General features: G+C 33.6%; 1 protein-coding gene across 2 annotated transcripts in view; it reads left to right on the forward strand.

Moving 5' to 3' along the window:
* Nucleotides 1-19115, forward strand: part of LOC106078588 (dynein axonemal heavy chain 3-like) — a 50472-nt gene that overhangs the window by 14205 nt on the left and 17152 nt on the right. For both annotated transcript variants that reach the window (XM_056019229.1, XM_056019230.1), the window contains 27 exons: nt 208-338; nt 692-893; nt 2047-2253; nt 2623-2737; nt 2821-3019; nt 3249-3357; nt 3759-4049; nt 4207-4298; nt 4983-5184; nt 5371-5523; nt 6086-6308; nt 6599-6729; nt 7238-7471; nt 9693-9893; nt 10576-10737; nt 10840-10965; nt 11208-11365; nt 11490-11570; nt 12386-12569; nt 12944-13129; nt 13382-13608; nt 14144-14347; nt 15261-15388; nt 16276-16400; nt 16612-16797; nt 17267-17434; nt 17860-17993. In XM_056019229.1, coding sequence (XP_055875204.1) covers nt 208-338; nt 692-893; nt 2047-2253; nt 2623-2737; nt 2821-3019; nt 3249-3357; nt 3759-4049; nt 4207-4298; nt 4983-5184; nt 5371-5523; nt 6086-6308; nt 6599-6729; nt 7238-7471; nt 9693-9893; nt 10576-10737; nt 10840-10965; nt 11208-11365; nt 11490-11570; nt 12386-12569; nt 12944-13129; nt 13382-13608; nt 14144-14347; nt 15261-15388; nt 16276-16400; nt 16612-16797; nt 17267-17434; nt 17860-17993 — 4559 coding nt within the window. The remainder of the gene's footprint in view (nt 1-207; nt 339-691; nt 894-2046; nt 2254-2622; nt 2738-2820; nt 3020-3248; nt 3358-3758; nt 4050-4206; nt 4299-4982; nt 5185-5370; nt 5524-6085; nt 6309-6598; nt 6730-7237; nt 7472-9692; nt 9894-10575; nt 10738-10839; nt 10966-11207; nt 11366-11489; nt 11571-12385; nt 12570-12943; nt 13130-13381; nt 13609-14143; nt 14348-15260; nt 15389-16275; nt 16401-16611; nt 16798-17266; nt 17435-17859; nt 17994-19115) is intronic.

The following is a 19115-nucleotide window of genomic DNA, read 5'->3' on the forward strand; positions in this document are numbered from 1 at the left end:
TACGACACAGGCCTTTGCTGAACTGGCGTGTACTGTCACTCATCACGGTTGACCGCTCATCTAGCACTGACCTGGGGTGATTTGTGCACGCTAAAAATACACACAGTTACAACCATCTGTCTCACCACCAGGTTTATAACATTTATAACATTACTATTTGATGTTTATCTAAACAAGTTTGTAAGTAATCTGTCTTCTTCTACACAGAATACTAATTGCCTTGTAGCAACAGGACAAAACAACATGTTAGGCCGATTGAAAGAAGCAAATGTTTTACTCGAGGACATTCAGAAAGGTCTCAATGCATATCTAGAAAAGAAGCGTTTGTATTTCCCAAGGTTTGTATTTCAGCATTCTGTTAAAATGAACACATTTTGTATTTGATAACTATCAAAGTGATTGTAATATTTTAATGCTTATTCTAAAGGAACAATTTACTCATTTCATCATTTACTAACTACTTATTACAATTATTCAGTTAGAGCACATTTCTCTAGGTGACTAGATCATTGTGTCTTTTTTTCCTAAATCTTTCCTTCTTATTTAAATTATTATTTAAATATATTATATAAGATAAGATTTTTTTCCAACCTTTTTTTACAAGTCAATAATCTCATAGATAAACTTTTAATTGTGATGCAGATAAAATGATTCATCTTAATTTGCTTTGAATTTTTTTTTTAATTTCCAGATTTTTCTTCTTATCCAATGATGAACTTTTGGAAATTTTATCTGAAACCAAAGATCCACTCAGAGTCCAGCCACATCTCAAGAAATGCTTTGAAGGAATTGCCAAATTGGATTTCACTGAAAATGAAGAGATTGTGGGCATGGTTTCAGCTGAGAATGAAACTGTTCCATTCATGACAACAATTATCCCAGCAAAAGCAAAGGTCATTTTGACTTTTTAATTAGATTTCGCAGATTTTACTTCTGTATATTTTGTGATACTCCAAACTACATTTTACCATCATTTGATTTGACTTGGCACTCCAGGATTGATTATTACTTTTACAATAATATACTTTTTTGCTGGTTTGAAATACAAAAGAAGAAAGATGAAGCTTTTTTCCTATCTAGTAACAGTCTTGTAGAAAGTAACAGTCTTGTAGAAAGTAACAATCTTGTAGAAAGTAACAGTCTTGTAGAAAGTAACAATCTTGTAGAAAGTAACAGTCTTGTAGAAAGTAACAATCTTGTAGAAAGTAACAGTCTTGTAGAAAGTAACAATCTTGTAGAAAGTAACAGTCTTGTAGAAAGTAACAGTCTTGTAGAAAGTAACAGTCTTGTAGAAAGTAACAATCTTGTAGAAAGTAACAGTCTTGTAGAAAGTAACAATCTTGTAGAAAGTAACAATCTTGTAGAAAGTAACAGTCTTGTAGAAAGTAACAGTCTTGAAGAAAGTAACAGTCTTGTAGAAAGTAACAGTCTTGTAGAAAGTAACAGTCTTGTAGAAAGTAACAGTCTTGTAGAAAGTAACAATCTTGTAGAAAGTAACAATCTTGTAGAAAGTAACAATCTTGTAGAAAGTAACAATCTTGTAGAAAGTAACAGTCTTGAAGAAAGTAACAGTCTTGTAGAAAGTCATTTTATCTTTGCTATTTCTTACTTCATGAACCCAATAATATCAGAAAAATACTTGCTCATAGTGTAGGTAACTTCCATGCAAAAAAAATGTAGCTGCAGAATTTTATCCAGACTTTTTAACAGCCATTTCATCTCTGTAGCTAATGCTACAAGCAAACCATTCTATAGCTATAAATGTAACATTTTCATATATCCACTGTCATACTAGTGGGAAGCGAGGTTGAGAAGGCCAAGTACGCTTGAACTTGGCTTGGCTTGGCTACCTATGAAAGGGGCTTGAGGTTCGACACCCAAATCGAGCAGAGATGTGTTTACTGAGAGCCTAAAGTCAGCACGGAAAATCTTCTCCCCCCACTGGTCCACACATGAGATTGGACCATAGTGTTCTGAGCATGCTATAAGCATGAAACTATATATAAAAGCTATAATTAAATTTATACCATTCTGTTATTCTTACAGGGTATGGTTGAGAAATGGCTCCTTCAGGTGGAGGATGTGATGATCAACAGCTTGAGGAAAGTCATAACAGATTCAATCCATGCATACAAAACAACACATCGCAAACGCTGGGTGGCAGAGTGGGCTGGGCAAGTAGTCCTCTGTGTCAGTAGCATGTATTGGACCACTGAGGTCACAGAAGCTATGAAAAATGAAAATGGCTTGAAGGTGAAATGTAAATTTGTTAAAGTAATAGAAACAAATTTATGCAGCCAAAACAGGATATATTGAACTCCTTAATATGAAAGATTTAATTATTTCACTTATAATATCCCTATAGATTATAGATTATTTCCAACAAAGTTATATAATCAAGAATAGAGATTGACTTACTTAATAGTTGTATTCAATATAGGATTTTTGGACAATTATAATGAAGTTAAACCTTATTATCTAGTTATAAAATGTAATAAAGTTTGACGATATAATGACTTTTGACAATATAATGAGGTTTGACAAATGAAATTCAACAATGATTATAAAACTTTTATAACATGCACACATCATAGGATTTATATCTTTTTTTTTTGTTTCTAGTTGTACTTGGAGCGATGTAATAGACAAATTGATCAGATTGTTGAATTGGTCAGAGGCAAACTAGAGAGTGGTACAAGAATCACACTAGGAGCACTCATTGTCATTGATGTTCATGGTAATTAAAACAACAAGTTGTATCTTTAAGTAGAAAAGTTCATGTAACATCAAATTTGATTTGATTTTTCTTGGGACTTACAGCTCGAGATGTACTGGCTCACTTGGCCAAAAATCAAATCAGGAGCCCAGCTGATTTTAACTGGTTGTCCCAGATGAGGTACTATTTTGACAGCCGTGACATCTTTGTCCACATGATCACCACAGAAATAGCCTATGGCTATGAGTACTTGGGAAACTCTCCACGTCTGGTCATCACACCACTAACAGACAGATGTTACAGGTACACTTTTTACTAGTCAGTAATGTTGAAATGATTCATCAAGGTTCTCAGTTCATTAAATTCTATGTCTTTGTTTTTTTCCATAGTCCAAGACTGTTTACTTTTGATTCATATTATTAATAGCTCAAGTTTTTTTGTTTAAAGTCTTTATATTATATATTAACCCAGATTTTAAATAAGAGATTATAATGTACTGAAGAATGAAAAGTGAAAAAAAAATGTTTAACAGGACACTTATGGGAGCTTTAAAACTTAATCTGGGAGGAGCCCCTGAAGGGCCAGCTGGTACTGGCAAAACTGAGACCAGCAAAGATTTGGCCAAGGCAGTAGCTAAACAGGTAAGACTATAGAGACTAGGTAAATAATATTCAAAACATTCTATAGTCAATTGTCAGCAGATTTAAACAAACTAGACTGTCATTTTTTTAATGTTGACCTTGAAAATGTGTTTTGTTTTGAAAAGACATCAAAGAAATAATTTCTAAAACAATGACAATCAAAATATATTAGAGATTCAGCTGTGTAGCCTTTAGCATTGATACACCAGGAAGCATTTTTGTTACTTTTTTAGATTTTTAGATTATTTAAATATAAATTTGATTATTTTGGTCTATATTGAAGCAATAAACAGCAATTACAGCGCACCGCCATGAATAAGGAAATAATTTAATATTGTACAGTTATCAATGTCAAAGAATTGTGTCGCCAACTATTAATAATTTTGTTTGAATTCTTCTAGTGTGTAGTGTTCAACTGCTCTGATGGCCTGGACTATAAAGCCATGGGAAAGTTTTTCAAAGGCTTGGCACAAGCTGGTGCCTGGGCTTGCTTTGATGAATTCAATCGAATTGAGCTGGAGGTGCTCTCTGTCATCGCCCAACAGATCCAGAGCATCCAGCAAGCCATTGCTGCCCACTTGAAAAGGTTTATATTTGAAGGAACAGAACTCTCTCTAAATCCTACTTGTACTATCTTTATCACCATGAACCCAGGTTATGCTGGCAGACAAGAGTTGCCTGATAATTTGAAGGTTTGTCTCAATAGCTCAACACATTATACACTGTTTTAATCCAAATATACAGATTTAGTAAATAATTAGGTTTACGTATGCAACTGTATCTTGTGGCATAGGCAAGTTAAATTTTGAATGTTTAAATGCTGCTATTTGTTAAATTTTTTTTTTTTAGGTTTTGTTCAGAACAGTAGCTATGATGGTTCCTGACTATGGCATGATTGGTGAAATACAACTGTATTCTATGGGCTTTGTAGATGCCAGAAGGTTAATTCCTTTTTTTTTAACATTGTAGCATTTCTTTTATTATAAAATATAGAAACTTGTTTTTTAACCCTCATAACAGCTTGCTAAAATGCTCTGGCATCTGATTTTGTCTGTTTATTTTAGCTTCTATTTCAGTTTAATTAATTTTCAATTAAAAAAATTTGTAGGTTTAATTATAAGCAAAAGAATTTTTTTCAAACTTTATTAACATACCAAAACTTATTTCAGTTGGGGGTGGGGGGAGTAGTAAAGCACTTGGCTCCTGAACTAACAGATCTCAGGTTCAAGTCCTGGTGAAGACAGGGATTTAGAATTTCAAGATTTTTAGGACTCCTATCAAACCTTCTGACTTATTAGTTAGGGTAAAGTAAATGCATTTCATCATTGTGCTGGATATGACACCCTCCTTAATCATGGGCCACAGAAACAAATAAGCTTTACATCATCTTCCCATAGATAAACGCATGGTCTGAATAAGTTAGTTTATTACTTATTCAAATTGGTTTATAGATTATTCTATGTAGTCACATTACCAATTTTGTTCACTTCATTATCCAATTGGTCTTGTAGAGTTACTTTGAAATTTTCTGTTCTCTCACCCCATCCTTTAAGACATCTTGTCTCTAGAATACTCAAAAGATGCCAACTGAGATAAACTAAAATGTGAGCTTTTTTTTTTTTCAGCTTGGCAAACAAAATTGTTGCAGTCTACAGACTTTGCTCAGAACAACTTTCCTCCCAGCATCACTATGACTATGGTATGAGAGCAGTCAAGTCTGTGCTCACAGCTGCAGGCAACCTGAAGCTTAAGTTCCCTAACCAGGATGAAGCAGTTCTGCTGCTGAAAGCCATCAGTGATGTCAACTTACCCAAATTTTTAGCTCAGGTAACAAGCATTTGGCTTTTCCTTAAAAAAAATGAAACAATATTTTAATGTAATAGTAAATGCTGTTTTATATATTACTGTCTATACACTCAAACTATTTTATGCAGTGTTGTTTATGTCTAAAATTGTTTTTAATTCTATAGATAGTAAATTCTTACAAAATTTTGCTTTGTCCTTATGGTATAGGATGTACCACTATTTGAAGGGATTATTTCTGATCTCTTCCCTGGAGTTCAATTGCCTCAACCAGACTATGGAGTTTTCCTGGAGACTATGAAAGAAGTTATTCTTAAAAAGGAACTTCAACCAAATGAATTTTTCATTGAAAAGGTCATGCAGGTAAACATGCTCAGATATGTTTTGTTGTACAACTATGTGCTAAACAGGCTTTAAGTCAAAACAGTGAGGTGGACAGTATGAATTTACAGCAAGAAATGTAGAGCTGCTGATCTGTCTTGGCTTAAATTGGAATCCTTCTGGAGACAGATTTTGTCTTGGTAAAGAAGCACTAGATAAAAAGCTCATAATAGTCTCAGCTTTTTAATGGTAAATGATATGAGCTGAACATAAAATTGTGAGTTTAGTCATTGTGCTACCACTCAACATTTTAGTAAACTAATTACCTACTGTAGATAGGTGATGTCATTTCAATTTTTAAAAATGTGAATGTAAAGTTATGGATTGTACACATTTAAAAAAAAGTTTTCAAGTCCATGAACAAGTTTCTGAAGCCATTCAGCATAATTCTGTTTATTCAAAAACTTTCAAATTATTGTTGAAAAAAATATTTTCCTTTTTAAACTCTGTGTTTAAAAACAATTATTTATTTTCCTATTTTCATAAATCTTTGTAAATTCTTTTCAAATTTTGAAAATGAACATAATTTATTCATTGTATTTAGGTGTATGAAATGATTCTGGTGCGTCATGGAATGATGATTGTTGGTGAACCACTGGGTGGGAAGACACAGAGCTACCAAGTTCTAGCTGACACACTCGGGGAGTTGATGGACTCTAAGCTGTTTGATGAATACAGGACAATCTATCGAATCATCAACCCAAAGGCAATCACTATGGGCCAGTTATATGGTTGCTTTGATCCAGTCTCTCATGAATGGTCAGATGGTTAGTGAATGTCAATAACTAATATTCTAGTCCATGTTTCTTTACTATGGGCACTTAGAAGGCAAGATGGGTGGGGGTGTTGTGGTATTTCTTTCATTTTCATAGTTTTGAAAATATTTACAATATTTTGCTTGGTATCACCTTTGAATAGTTAAAATTTCATTGAATCAAGGACTTGCATTTTTTTAAGGTGCTTATTTGGTTACAAAAAATTCTTCAAGCTACTTTTTTTTCCCCATAAAAATGATCTCCCTTAATGAAATACATTGTACTTTTTTCCCTTTTATTAGGTGTGTTGGCCAATACATTCCGTGAATATGCCAGCAGCCAGGACAGCTTCAGAAAGTGGATTCTGTTTGATGGACCTGTGGATGCTGTCTGGATTGAAAACATGAATACTGTCCTTGATGACAATAAAAAAGTAAGCAGCCATGTGGTATAATGTCAAAGTTTTAAGTTATAGATAGAATGTTGTCTAATGAATCACATGTAATAAATAGAATGTTTTCTAATGAAGCACATGTTAAAGCTGGAATCTTTTCTAATGAAGCACATGTTAAAGCTGGAATGTTTTCTAATGAAGCATGTGTTATAGATAAAATGTTGTTTAATGTAGCACATTATAGATAGAATGTTTTCTAATAAAGCACATGTTATAGATGGAATGTTTTCTAATGAAGCATGTGCTATAAATAGAATGTTGTCTAATGAAGCACATGTTATAGATGGAATGTTGTCTAATGAAGCATGAGTTATAAATAGAATGTTGTCTAATGAAGCACATATTATAGATAGAATGTTGTCTAATAAAGCACATGTTATAAATAGAATGTTGTCTAATGAAGCACATATTATAGATAGAATGTTGTCTAATAAAGCACATGTTATAAATAGAATGTTGTCTAATGAAGCACTCTTGTTTCTTTAAGCTTTGTCTGATGAGTGGTGAGATCATTCAAATGAACAACAAAATGAACCTCATCTTTGAACCAGCTGATCTTGAACAGGCTTCTCCGGCCACTGTCAGTCGATGTGGCATGGTGTACCTGGAGCCACACCAGATGGGCTGGAGACCCAGTGTCCAGTCCTATATGATGTTTCATCTACCCAAGAAACTAAGGCAGGAGCAGAAGGAGCTAGTACATGATCTTTTTGAATGGCTGGTAAATCTAAGTTTCTCAACTCAAATCCAGTATAATTGTAGTTCAAGTTAGTCAACTATCCTCCATTGTAAGTTCAAGAGGTCTTTAGAGAAACTAATGTAAAGTTCACTATACTTGGAGTTGTAGGGGTTTTGGAAATGAGGATTTGAGACTCTCAAGCCCTCACTAACATTTGGTTTATTAATAATGATGATGTTGTAAAGTGCATTGCTTTTTTGGACATGATTATGCCATTTTGAGATTATGTATCATCGTGATCAACAGTCCCTTGACTTGACTTCGTCGTAGGGATGCTTGGACAGATTGACTAACCCAATCCCTCCATTTTTTCCGCACAGCAGCTGTTCCGAGTAGGATATCAAGAGAGAGGCCAGTCCATTCTTTTCTATTGTCCAGCCAGCTTTTTTTTTGGATGACCCTCTCTTCATGCTCCCTTCACTATACCTTGAAGAAAGATTTTTGACAGTGAGTCATGTCTTACAATAGGACCAAACCAACTCAGAGTTCATCTCTTCACAGTAGTGAGGAGTTCCTTCTTTTTGCCAGCCAGAGTGTTGACTTGTAACAGTATAAACTCATTTGTCTTCTTTTCCTGGTATCTGATGCCCAGCATTTTTCGGTAGCATTTACTCTCAAAGGATTGAATTCTTTCAGCCTCAGCATTCAGTGTCCAACTTTTACAACCTTGTAGAAGTACAAAGACCACTGGCGAGGAAAACAAATTTAATTTATACTACTTCATAAAGACACAATATTCTGTCATTAAGACTAGTGTAACAAATGCAACATGACAGACATGTTCTTCTAAAGAAGAAGAAAAAACAAATGTTGAAAAACTAATTACATCAGTCTAGAAAGTTTTCTTGTATTTTCTGGAAGCATGCATTAGCCAGGTAGCTATATAAAGCATGGAGAAATTTATTTGGGTTTTATTTTATTTTATTTTAAGATGTGATAGTAAGTGTATGTGTTTTGAGTGGCTGGTAGTGCAGTGTGTGTGCCTGTGTATGAAATGACCAGTGGCCCTTGAGTGTACATGGTTGAGTGAACAGCAGTGTGTCAAGAAGTCAGTTTTAGAGAACAAGTGGCTGGAGTAAAAAACATAAATAGAGACTAATAAAATCATTGTGTTTATTGAAGCTCATGTTGTTTTAATGTGTCTATTACAAAATACCCATTTCTTACAATCAATCATTTAACTAGGCTCTTACAATGTTTCATTTAACTAGGCTCTTACAATGTTTCATTTAACTAGGCTCTTACAATGTTTCATTTAACTAGGCTCTTACAATGTTTCATTTAACTAGGCTCTGGCTCTTACAATGTTTCATTTAACTAGGCTCTTACAATGTTTCATTTAACTAGGCTCTTACAATGTTTCATTTAACTAGGCTCTTACAATGTTTCCTTTGAGTCTGATCTTATTTAAATGGCATTTATTGTGACATTCCCCATTAATATTTACTATGATTTTGTGTGTCTTGACCTAAATCAGTTAAATTTTGTAATGTTTTCTTCACAAGACCTATAAAAACATTCCTCGTTCCATATGCTAGGACAAATTTGTACAAATGTTCCTTCTTCCTTAGTGCTATAAGAGCATGGAATGGGTTGCCTGAGCTAGCTAGGAAAACCAGTGACTTGGCAGAATTTAGGTCATTGGTTAATATGCATGATTAAATCCATGACGCGTAGGATGCAATCATCTTCTTTTTTGAAGTAACGTCTGTATTATAAAAGATAAGATAAACTGTACCAATCTGAACTTTTTTTTTTACCTTTACCTATCCCTTAGTCTGTTGGACCGTTGGGGCACCAGGCAAGATTTGTCGACCGTCTTTCTCCATTCCTCCCTTTTTTTTGCCTTGTTCAGAACCTCTCTCAATGGCAGGCCTGTCCATTCTTTAATGTTGTCTTCCCATCGCTTTTTCTGTCTGCCTCTTCTTCTTTTCCCTGGCACTGTTCCCTGAAGAAAGGTCTTTGCGAGCCCCGTAGATCTCGTAATGTGGCCAAAGGTTTTAAGCTTTCGTTTTTTCACAATAGTAAGCAGGTCGTCATGAGCTCCGATCGCTACAGTAACCCTGTCTCTGATTTCTTGGTTGGTGATGCGGTCTTTGAATGTGATGCCTAGGATCCTTCTGTAGCATCTCAATTCCATTGCTAGGATCCTCCAATCTGAACTAGCCTTATGATAACTGATTACTTTACATGTGATCTTTAGGTTGAGCCGTGTTTGGATTTTGTTAAGAGACACTGCAAGACATTCTTACCTATATCAGAAATGCACCAAGTGCAGATGTTAATGAGGCTGTACACCGCCATGATGGATGAAATCATTGAGACTTGCAAAGCCTGGCCTGATGAAGGCTCAGCTGAAGCTGCCACCTATGAGCAAAGCCCAGAACACCTCACCTCACAACAGGTAAGCATAGGAACTATTCAAACCTTAATTCCTTAATTTTAAACTTAAATTTCCATAGATATATTTTGCATCTGTTGTTTGTGTGTGTGTGTGTGTTTCTTGTCTGTTAAATTTCACTTTGTATCTTAACTATGGTTAAAACATATTTTCTGTTGAAGCTTTTGAAAATATATGTAATGAACAATTGTGTGGATTACTTGCTAAGTTAAAAGAAAAAGTTTTCTTTGAAGAGATAAAAGATCATAGCAGTTGTCAAGGAAAAAAACAACCTTAGAGAAAATAGAAATCTACTAACTTTGGTATCAATAGATCACAAGAAAAACCTTCTCCCAGATAACCCATAATCCTATTCAGTTCAGAGAATGCCATAAGAGCATGGAAATGTTCTTAAGAAACTAGCAACAATAAGAAATGTATCAATCTTAATATGAAATGAACCTAAACAGCTGAACAGACAGTTAGTAATACATCAAGGCTCAGTTTTGTTTTTGGACAGTAAAAAGTTCAATCTATGTTCAGACACACTCAGATTTCAGATTCGATTAAAAGCTGTGACTTAAACAAAAAATATTTAGATTACACCATAAGTTAAATACCATTATTGATATTTATTAGTTTAAAAAAAATCTTCTCCTGTATTTGTAAAGACTTTCTGAATTATTTTTTTTTCTTTCACATTTAGGTGACTTTATGGCTCCAAGGTATTTTCCTTTTTTGTGTTGTGTGGACTATTGGTGGTCTTGTGGTGGGAGACAGTAAAAAGGCTTTTGATGAGTTCTTCAGAACATTGATCAGTGGCGTTGATGATAATCATCCCAAACCAAAAAGTATCAAGATTACAAAGGTAATGCAAACATCTTTATCATGGGACTAAGAATTTCTCCACTTGATGTTTTGAAACTTTTGAACAAAGTCCATTCTGAGATCTAAAACTTTCTTTTTTCAGAGCAACACATTTCCAGAAAGAAATACTGTATATGATTTTGCCTTTCAAAAGAAAAGTGGTGGTGGCTGGATTGATTGGATGGACACTATTGATAAATCCAGCCTGCTGATTGCAGCAGGTTCTAAAGTAAGTCTTGGTTTATCTGCCTTGATCAGAAAAATAAACAAAAATAATTTTAATGTGCAAGAAATCAAACTTGATCAGTTACTTTGTGTTTTAACTATGAACAAAGCATATGACTTCTAAACAAATGTAAATGCAAATTTTAAAAAGAAAATGCTTGCGATAATATGTTTAACAAACTCTAAATGTATTTATTAACTGATATGTTTAAATATATTCAACATGTACTTGTTATCTCCCATTAGGTCAGTACACTAACTATTCCTACAGCAGAAACAGCCAGGCAGCAATTTTTCTTGAACCTCTATCTGATGCATGAAATTCCTTGCCTTCTGATTGGTCCAACTGGTACGGGTAAATCAGCCATCACCAACAGCTACCTACTGGCTCTGCCCAAGGAATCGTATGTACTGTTGTTAAATTTACAACATTAAATAATTTTTTTTGTTGATATTTTTAGTTATCCATGGCACTCTATCTACATTTTTCTTCCAAAGATCTAACTTTAAATCTTGTTTTTCTAACAGCTACATCCCTAACTGCATCAATTTCTCAGCCAGAACTTCAGCCAACCAAACACAGGATATTATCATGTCTAAACTTGACAGGTTTATTTTTACTTTCTACTAAAAATAAAAAAAAACTCACTCTGTCTGTCTGTCTGTCTATTTGTCTGTCTGTGTGGTAAAATGTTTATACAGGCTATTTCTCCCACACCCATTCTTGGATTAAGTTGAAACTTTGCATAATTATTTGTTGGCATAGACAAGACAAGAATCAATTTAAAAATTTACCAATTAGTCAATTAATTACTGGTAATTAGCTATTTTGTTTGATACCAAAAAGGGAAAGTAATCCTATGGTATTAACAGATGTGGCTAAATATGTAGGGTTTCATCCCCTTAGATAATTGAACATGTTAGTTCTCCCACACCCATTCTGGAATCAAGTGCAAAATTTACACAATTATTTGTTGTACCTTACAAAACATGAATTAATTTAAAAAATTAATTAATTAGTTAAATTATTATTGGTAATTAATTATTTTGTTTGCTACACATAGAGAGATATGTCTGTATATGTGGAGTTATTTCTCATAATACTTTTTGTACACATTTTTTCCTCCAACTTTCAATTCTCTGATCAAGTTGAAATTTTGCATAATTATTCATAGTCGATAACCATACATGAATCTATTTTTTAAAATAAACAAATACCGGTAGTTAGTTAATTAATGGTAATTAATTAATTTTCTTTTATATAGAAAAAGGGAGCTTTTTCCTGCATTATTAAGATATATTGTTGTGATAAGATTTTTATATATTTTTCTTGTTGTTTGTTGAGTCCTAGAATTTTACTATGTATTAAATTGAATATTTTAAGTATAAATTTTTATTACATTTTCAAATCTTTTTCTGTCCAGACGACGGAAGGGTGTGTTTGGTCCACCTATGGGCAAGAAATCTGTAGTTTTTGTGGATGACCTGAATATGCCAGCTAAAGAGAAATATGGTGCTCAGCCTCCAATAGAGTTGCTACGCCAGTGGATAGATCATGGCCACTGGTATGACAAGAAAGACACAACCAAACTTCACCTTGTTGATGTGGTCAGTAGTGAAAACAATCGTTAAAATATATTGGAGATTTCTTTTTTGCTGATTACTTTTAATTATAGAACTATTATGGAATAAATATCCAGGGAAAAAATACAGATTAAAAAATAATATTACAATGTTAAAGATTGAATGGATAAATGTTTTTCATTAAGTAGGGGGTATGATAAGAAGCATGTTTTGAAATCAAATTAGTTTGTTTTTTACTTTTGCAAATTATATTAGATCCTCCCATGCTCTTCAGCTCATAAGGTGTCAGCTTTCTTAGTAAAAAATTATCTCTATGTTTGAAATTTGCCATTTCTGTAGCAATGGTATATATTTCTATAGGCTAACTAGAAAAAAATGTCTATGTTTATTCTGCTTAGCTTTTCATCAGTGCTATGGGGCCACCTGGTGGTGGACGCAATGACATAACATCCAGATTCACACGACACATGAACATTGTGTCAGTTGATGAGTTTGAAGACAATATTATGTACAAAATATTTACAGCTATCACAGACTGGCACTTTGGTAATGGCTTTGATGGCAGTTTTGTCAGAAATGGAAAAGTAAGTAAATCTCAACTGTTTATTTTATACTTACTATTAAATAAGTATGTAGCTTACAAACTTGCCATAATGAAATACTGTAGAGGTGGCCAGGCAATAGAAAAAATGTCTACCTTGAGGTTACTTTTAAATTTTATAATTCTGCTTTTGGTTGAGACAAAAGTCCAAAAAGTGTTTATAAAATGACAAACTGTTTGAGTGATAAGAAATTTAATTGATTGTGAATGCCACCAACTCTTTCTTTAACCCTAGCTGCTTGTATCAGCCACAATGGGAGTATACAAAGATGCCATCTCCAACTTTCTACCCACTCCAACCAAGTCTCACTATGTGTTCAACCTCCGTGACTTTTCACGTGTTATACGAGGCGTTCTACTGGTTCCTCCAGCAGAGATGACAGATGGGGAAAAACTGATGAGGCTGTGGGTACATGAGGTGTACAGAGTATTCTATGACCGTCTGATTGATGATGAAGACAGGTGGGTCAGGACATAGAATTAGAAGTTTCAATAATGTCATACACTATTTATACAGACATGGATGTAATCATTCATTATGTTTTTATTTTTGTGTTTGTTTTGGAATTTGATGCATTACCTTGATGTGCAAGTAAAATAGTATTCAGTTAATGTTTTTATTAATCAATGCATCAAATGTTTAGATGTATCTTTGTGTTTCCTAGGTAAATGATGTAAAAAGGGGAACTTTTTAGCTATTGTTGATCTCTTCTTTATAATAGTACAAAACTCTTTTTTATTTAACTCTTAGCTGTACAGTGTACAAACTTACAATAATTGTTTTCATCTTTCAACATTTGGGTCATGGATAATTTCTCATTCCCTGTATCTAGTTCATGACAGCCTGACATTGGACTGATACATTTATGTTTACATTGCTTGCAAAATTATCCTTTTAAGTATCATGATTGATATAATTTTTATTTGAATGAAAAAATCTAAAAGATACAGATTATGCATTTATTGAATGTTTCTTCTTAAAAATTTATCTACACAGAAACATGTTCTTCAAGATTGTGAGAAATAACTGCCAAGACAGTTTTAAACAGAATATTGACAAAATACTTGGACATTTATCTAAAAGTGGAAAAGTTACAGATGTTGACATCCGCAGTCTTTTCTTTGGGGATTTTTTGAATCCTGAAAATAAAGTTTATTCAGAAATCACAGATTTGAAACAACTAACAACAATCATGGAACAGTAAGTAACAGTAACAGTTATGAGTTATTGTTAAGGTTAACATCACATTTTTCTGTCACATTCACATAGCCTAATGAAATGTCCTCATTAAAAATCTTCACATCAGAAAATGTATATAAATGTTTTGTCACTTTGTTTTCTATATTCTACTTATCTGTCTCACACTATTGCTCTGCAGCATGTTTAGTACTATGCTTATATAGATAGCACAAAGTTTGGAGTGGCTTATTGTTTGAGTCCAAATGGTTTTGTTGAGTTGTACAAAGTGGCATTGATGCGAGTACTTTAAAAGTAACTCATGATGCAGATGGCAGTTCTGTTTAAATTCAATTAATTTTCATTAAATTTATTAAAATGTTGATATAAGCAACAAAATAATTGATAACCCTCAAGTTCAGCATTTTGTCAAGTGCCAAGCTATTTCCCCTACTACACATTGTTTTATTTGCTCCACCTTAGTCATCATGTGTTCAGCCTCCTTCTTGGACTGCCTCCTTTGGTTATGTATCACCACATGACACATTCAGTAGAAAGACTGAGAATTGACATCTATCCTAGGTCTCATAAATTTATCCTGGAGAAAACAAACATAACTAACAATTTTTTAAATTATTTCATTTAATTATTAGCAGGCTCTACATTGTCCATTGATAAAAAAATTATATTTATTCATGTTTATTGTTTATGTTGTGCTACAGAGAATAGATTGTTTTTTTTTAATTATAATTTTACAAAACATTTTGACATATAGACCTTTTCTTCCCTCCTTTTCATGACTTATTACCAAATGTAAAACATCAGAATTTAACAAGGTAAACATTGTATGTCAAATCACTATTTTTATGGGTTTTTTTCATCACATTTGTGCATCCCCAATCACATTGCCTTGTTTCACATCACATTGCCTTCACAGCTACTTAGAAGAATATAACACAATAAGCAAAGCCCCAATGAAGCTCGTTATGTTCAAGTTTGCCATTGAACACATGTCTCGTGTGAGCCGTGTTTTGTTACAGGACAATGGCCATGCTCTATTAGTGGGTAAGTGCCTGTCAAGGTCATCTCTTGGACTTCTAAGTTACATCATTGTTTAATGGCTTTTTAAATTTTATTTTATTTTAGCTGCTTAGCTTTTGAAAGATCAACTGGACCTGAATATTTGTTGTTTTTACTATATATATGTGGTATTGAAAGAAGATATGTAACGAGTGAGGAAAAACTTACACTTTTAATTGAATTAAAATTGTGCTTAGAACATTTATACAAACAAATAATTTTACTTATTATAATATATCCATCGCCGGATGGAGGACAATCGGATCCCAAAAGTCAGCCTCTATGGACAACTCGCGAATGGTTCAAGAAAAACTGGTCGCCCTCACCTTCGTTACATAGATGTAATAAAATGGGGCCTCAAATCAGTGACCGTCAATACTGACGATTGGGAAGACATAGCTCTAGATCACACCAGATAGAGAGAGACAGTGACCAAGAAAGCTATGGACAGCGAAAAAAACATGGGCCTCAGCTATGGAAGAAAAACATACAATGCGAAAAATGGCCAGCTCCTCTACCACCGATGTGAAAGCCACCTTAACCTGCAATATTTGTGGACAGGAGTGTCTCTACAAAATAGGGCTCCACAGCCACATGAAAAAGTGTGCAAGATGAACCATAGTCGTTCTATGACTGAAGGAGGCCAACAATATATATATTCTGAAGAAAACAACTTGTAACTCATGAGCTTATTCTTGAAATAGTACCAAAAGAAGTACAAATATAAGTAACACAACTCGGCTTGAGTTAAGACTCAAATTCAACCCCTTCTTGTTAGATAGATCCCATTCTGTTTTTATCATGGTATTATGCACTCTTTACTATATTTTGTTTAAATTTTCATCTTATAATTGTATCATTCCTTGTAACAGGCATAGGAGGCTCTGGTAGACAAAGTGCTGCCAAACTAGCAACATTTATGGCCAACTATGATCTGTTTCAAATTGAAATTACTAGAAATTATAGCAATTCTGACTGGAGAGAAGATCTAAAAAAAGTAAGAATCAAATTTGGAAAAAAATAACAACAAAACAAAAATTAAAAAGGTTTAAACAAAATCTTTTAAGTTTATTTGATCATCAATATTAATTACTTTCAAAATGAATACGTTTAAAAAAAATATAGGTCCTACTAGTCAAAATATACTTGTTATTGATGTGTTCATAGACTTGTATTGTAAATTATTGCATTTGAATGTGCATTTTCAGCTTCTAAAGAAAGCTGGAGTTGAAGGCAAGCCAACTGTTTTCTTGTTTTCTGACAATCAAATTAAAGATGAATCTTTTATGGAAGATATTAGCATGATTTTAAATACTGGAGATGTGCCAAACATTTTCCCATCAGATGAGAAGGCTGAGGTGATTGAGAAAATGCAATCAGTGGCCAGACTTGAGGTTAGCTAAATTCTACTAGCATTCAATCGTTGAACACAATTCTTTCCTATTTTCAACATAAACCATCTCATTCATTATTCCTGTTTCATTTATTAGCTCCTTTCTTTCATCCAGTTAGCGCATTTCATTCATTCATCATATTTCATTCTTTGAGCTCCTTTCAATCATTCAGTTTTTTCATCTCATTTATCATATTTCATTCTTTTCTTTCCTTTCAATCATTCATTTTGCACATTTCATTTATGGCTCATTACCAAATGTTAAACATCAGAATTGAACAAAAAGTGTAACATTGTATATCATATCACTTTTCTTGTTGTTATTTCTTCCTCACATTTGTGTGTTATATCACTTTGCCTTGTTTCACATCACATTTTGTTCATTCATTTAGCATATCTCATTCATTCATCATATTTCATTCTGTTATCATATTTCACATCTTTAATTTGTTATTTTGTTTTAACAATAGGGCCGCCAGATGGATGGAACACCACTTGTTATGTATAACTTCTTCATTGACCGTGTGAAGCAGAACTTACACATTGTTCTGGCCATGTCTCCTATTGGTGACGCATTCAGAAATAGGCTCAGAATGTTTCCGTCACTCATCAACTGCTGTACAATTGATTGGTTTCAGGTTTGTGTATTGAATTGTGCATGTTCCATTGATTGGTTTGATTATTATACAATATGTATACTTTTACAACTTTATTAAGCAATCTCTCAAATCTATTGTTCCTTTAATTGTTATCATAGTCATTATGGTAAGTTAAACTTTTTTAGAACTCTGATCAAGCCTTTATAAACCAGCAATGAACTGTTGAAAGAATTGTGAGAAGGATTATTGTTTATTGTTCTGAGCAGACTCTTTTTGAAATGTCCCATCGCCCTAAGAAATTGGGCCTTGAGAAGAACAACAACTTTTTAAAAAATTAAATACTAAATAAGACTATTTCATATAAGATATGCCATCAGAATATGACTGATGTTCTTTAGTAGATAACTGGATTTTGCTTGAAAATTTTTATCCAAAATTGTATTACTGTATACTTGTTGTTCTAGGCTTGGCCTGAAGATGCTCTTGAGATGGTGGCCAATAAGTTCTTGGAAGACATAGAGATGGATGATACAATGAAGTTGGAGACTGTCAATATGTGCAAACACTTCCATGAATCTGTTAGGATTGCCTCAGAAAAGTGAGTCAATAAAGAGACATAATTGCATCTTTTTTTCAGTCTGATTATTAAACACTAGTGTGACCATATGGGGCTTGTTATTGGCTGGCTACCCCCCTAGGTGAAGGAAAACTCTGAATTCAAACCTATGCTGCCCTTGGGGCTCTACTCAAACAAGGGAACTATGGTAATTAAAACTCTGAGGCAGCTTGCATAACCCAGGCAGAACCTTTTGACGCTGATGTGAGATTGGTGGAGAGTGCCATAAACTGCTTAGCTACATATCAAGAGGACTAGAGTTCAAATCCTGGCTCAAACAGAGTTGTGTTTACTGAGTGCTTAGAAACCTTCTCCCAGATCTGACTCAAACAGAGTTGTGTTTGCTGAGTGCTTAGAAACCTTCTCCCAGATAGCCCTGCCCCCATGAGTTCACAAAAGAAATTAAAGCAAGCTTATAATATGAACGATGTGCTATAAAAAATAATTTAAAAAAAAATGGTACCTACAGTTTCTTTGTACACATCAGCTATAGAGAGAGGGGGGAACTGCTGTGGGAGGGGACATTGTTTTAACCATAGCAAATGTCCAGGCTTTCATTTCATTGCTATGAGATGATTCATAGTTACTTTGAGACTGAAAAAGTCTTTAAGTTTGGGATGTTTCTTCTGAGAGACGCTATTGCATCATTTTTCAAACCTGTAGATGAAATCCAAATCTCATGTTTAATGACCAGCCCACCATTGTTTTTGTGAATGCAGAATTACAGACAACATAAAGATTCTCTCAACAGTAAAAATATAATTGGCCTATGATAACATCAGTGTGTAAGAAGTACTCACAGTTAAAAGATGTTTACTAGGTCAATGCTGATAGTATGGAAAGAGAAAACTTTAAAGAATACTGGCCACTATGTTTTGCTTGACAATAGACAAAACAGCTAAGTTTCCTAGAATAAAAATAGTATAAGTCAAATGAATTTATATATTACAGGGTGGTATAAAAAACATGAACACATTGTGCCTTGTTAACTACATGCTCTTTTTTTTAGTAATTGATTTATTCATATAAAACTAAACCATTAAAAAAAATTGAATTTAAAGATATTTGTAATAATAGTAGATGTACAGTTTGTGTTTAGAGAGA

This window comes from Biomphalaria glabrata, chromosome 2, assembly GCF_947242115.1.
Source record: "Biomphalaria glabrata chromosome 2, xgBioGlab47.1, whole genome shotgun sequence".
Lineage (NCBI taxonomy): Eukaryota > Metazoa > Mollusca > Gastropoda > Planorbidae > Biomphalaria > Biomphalaria glabrata.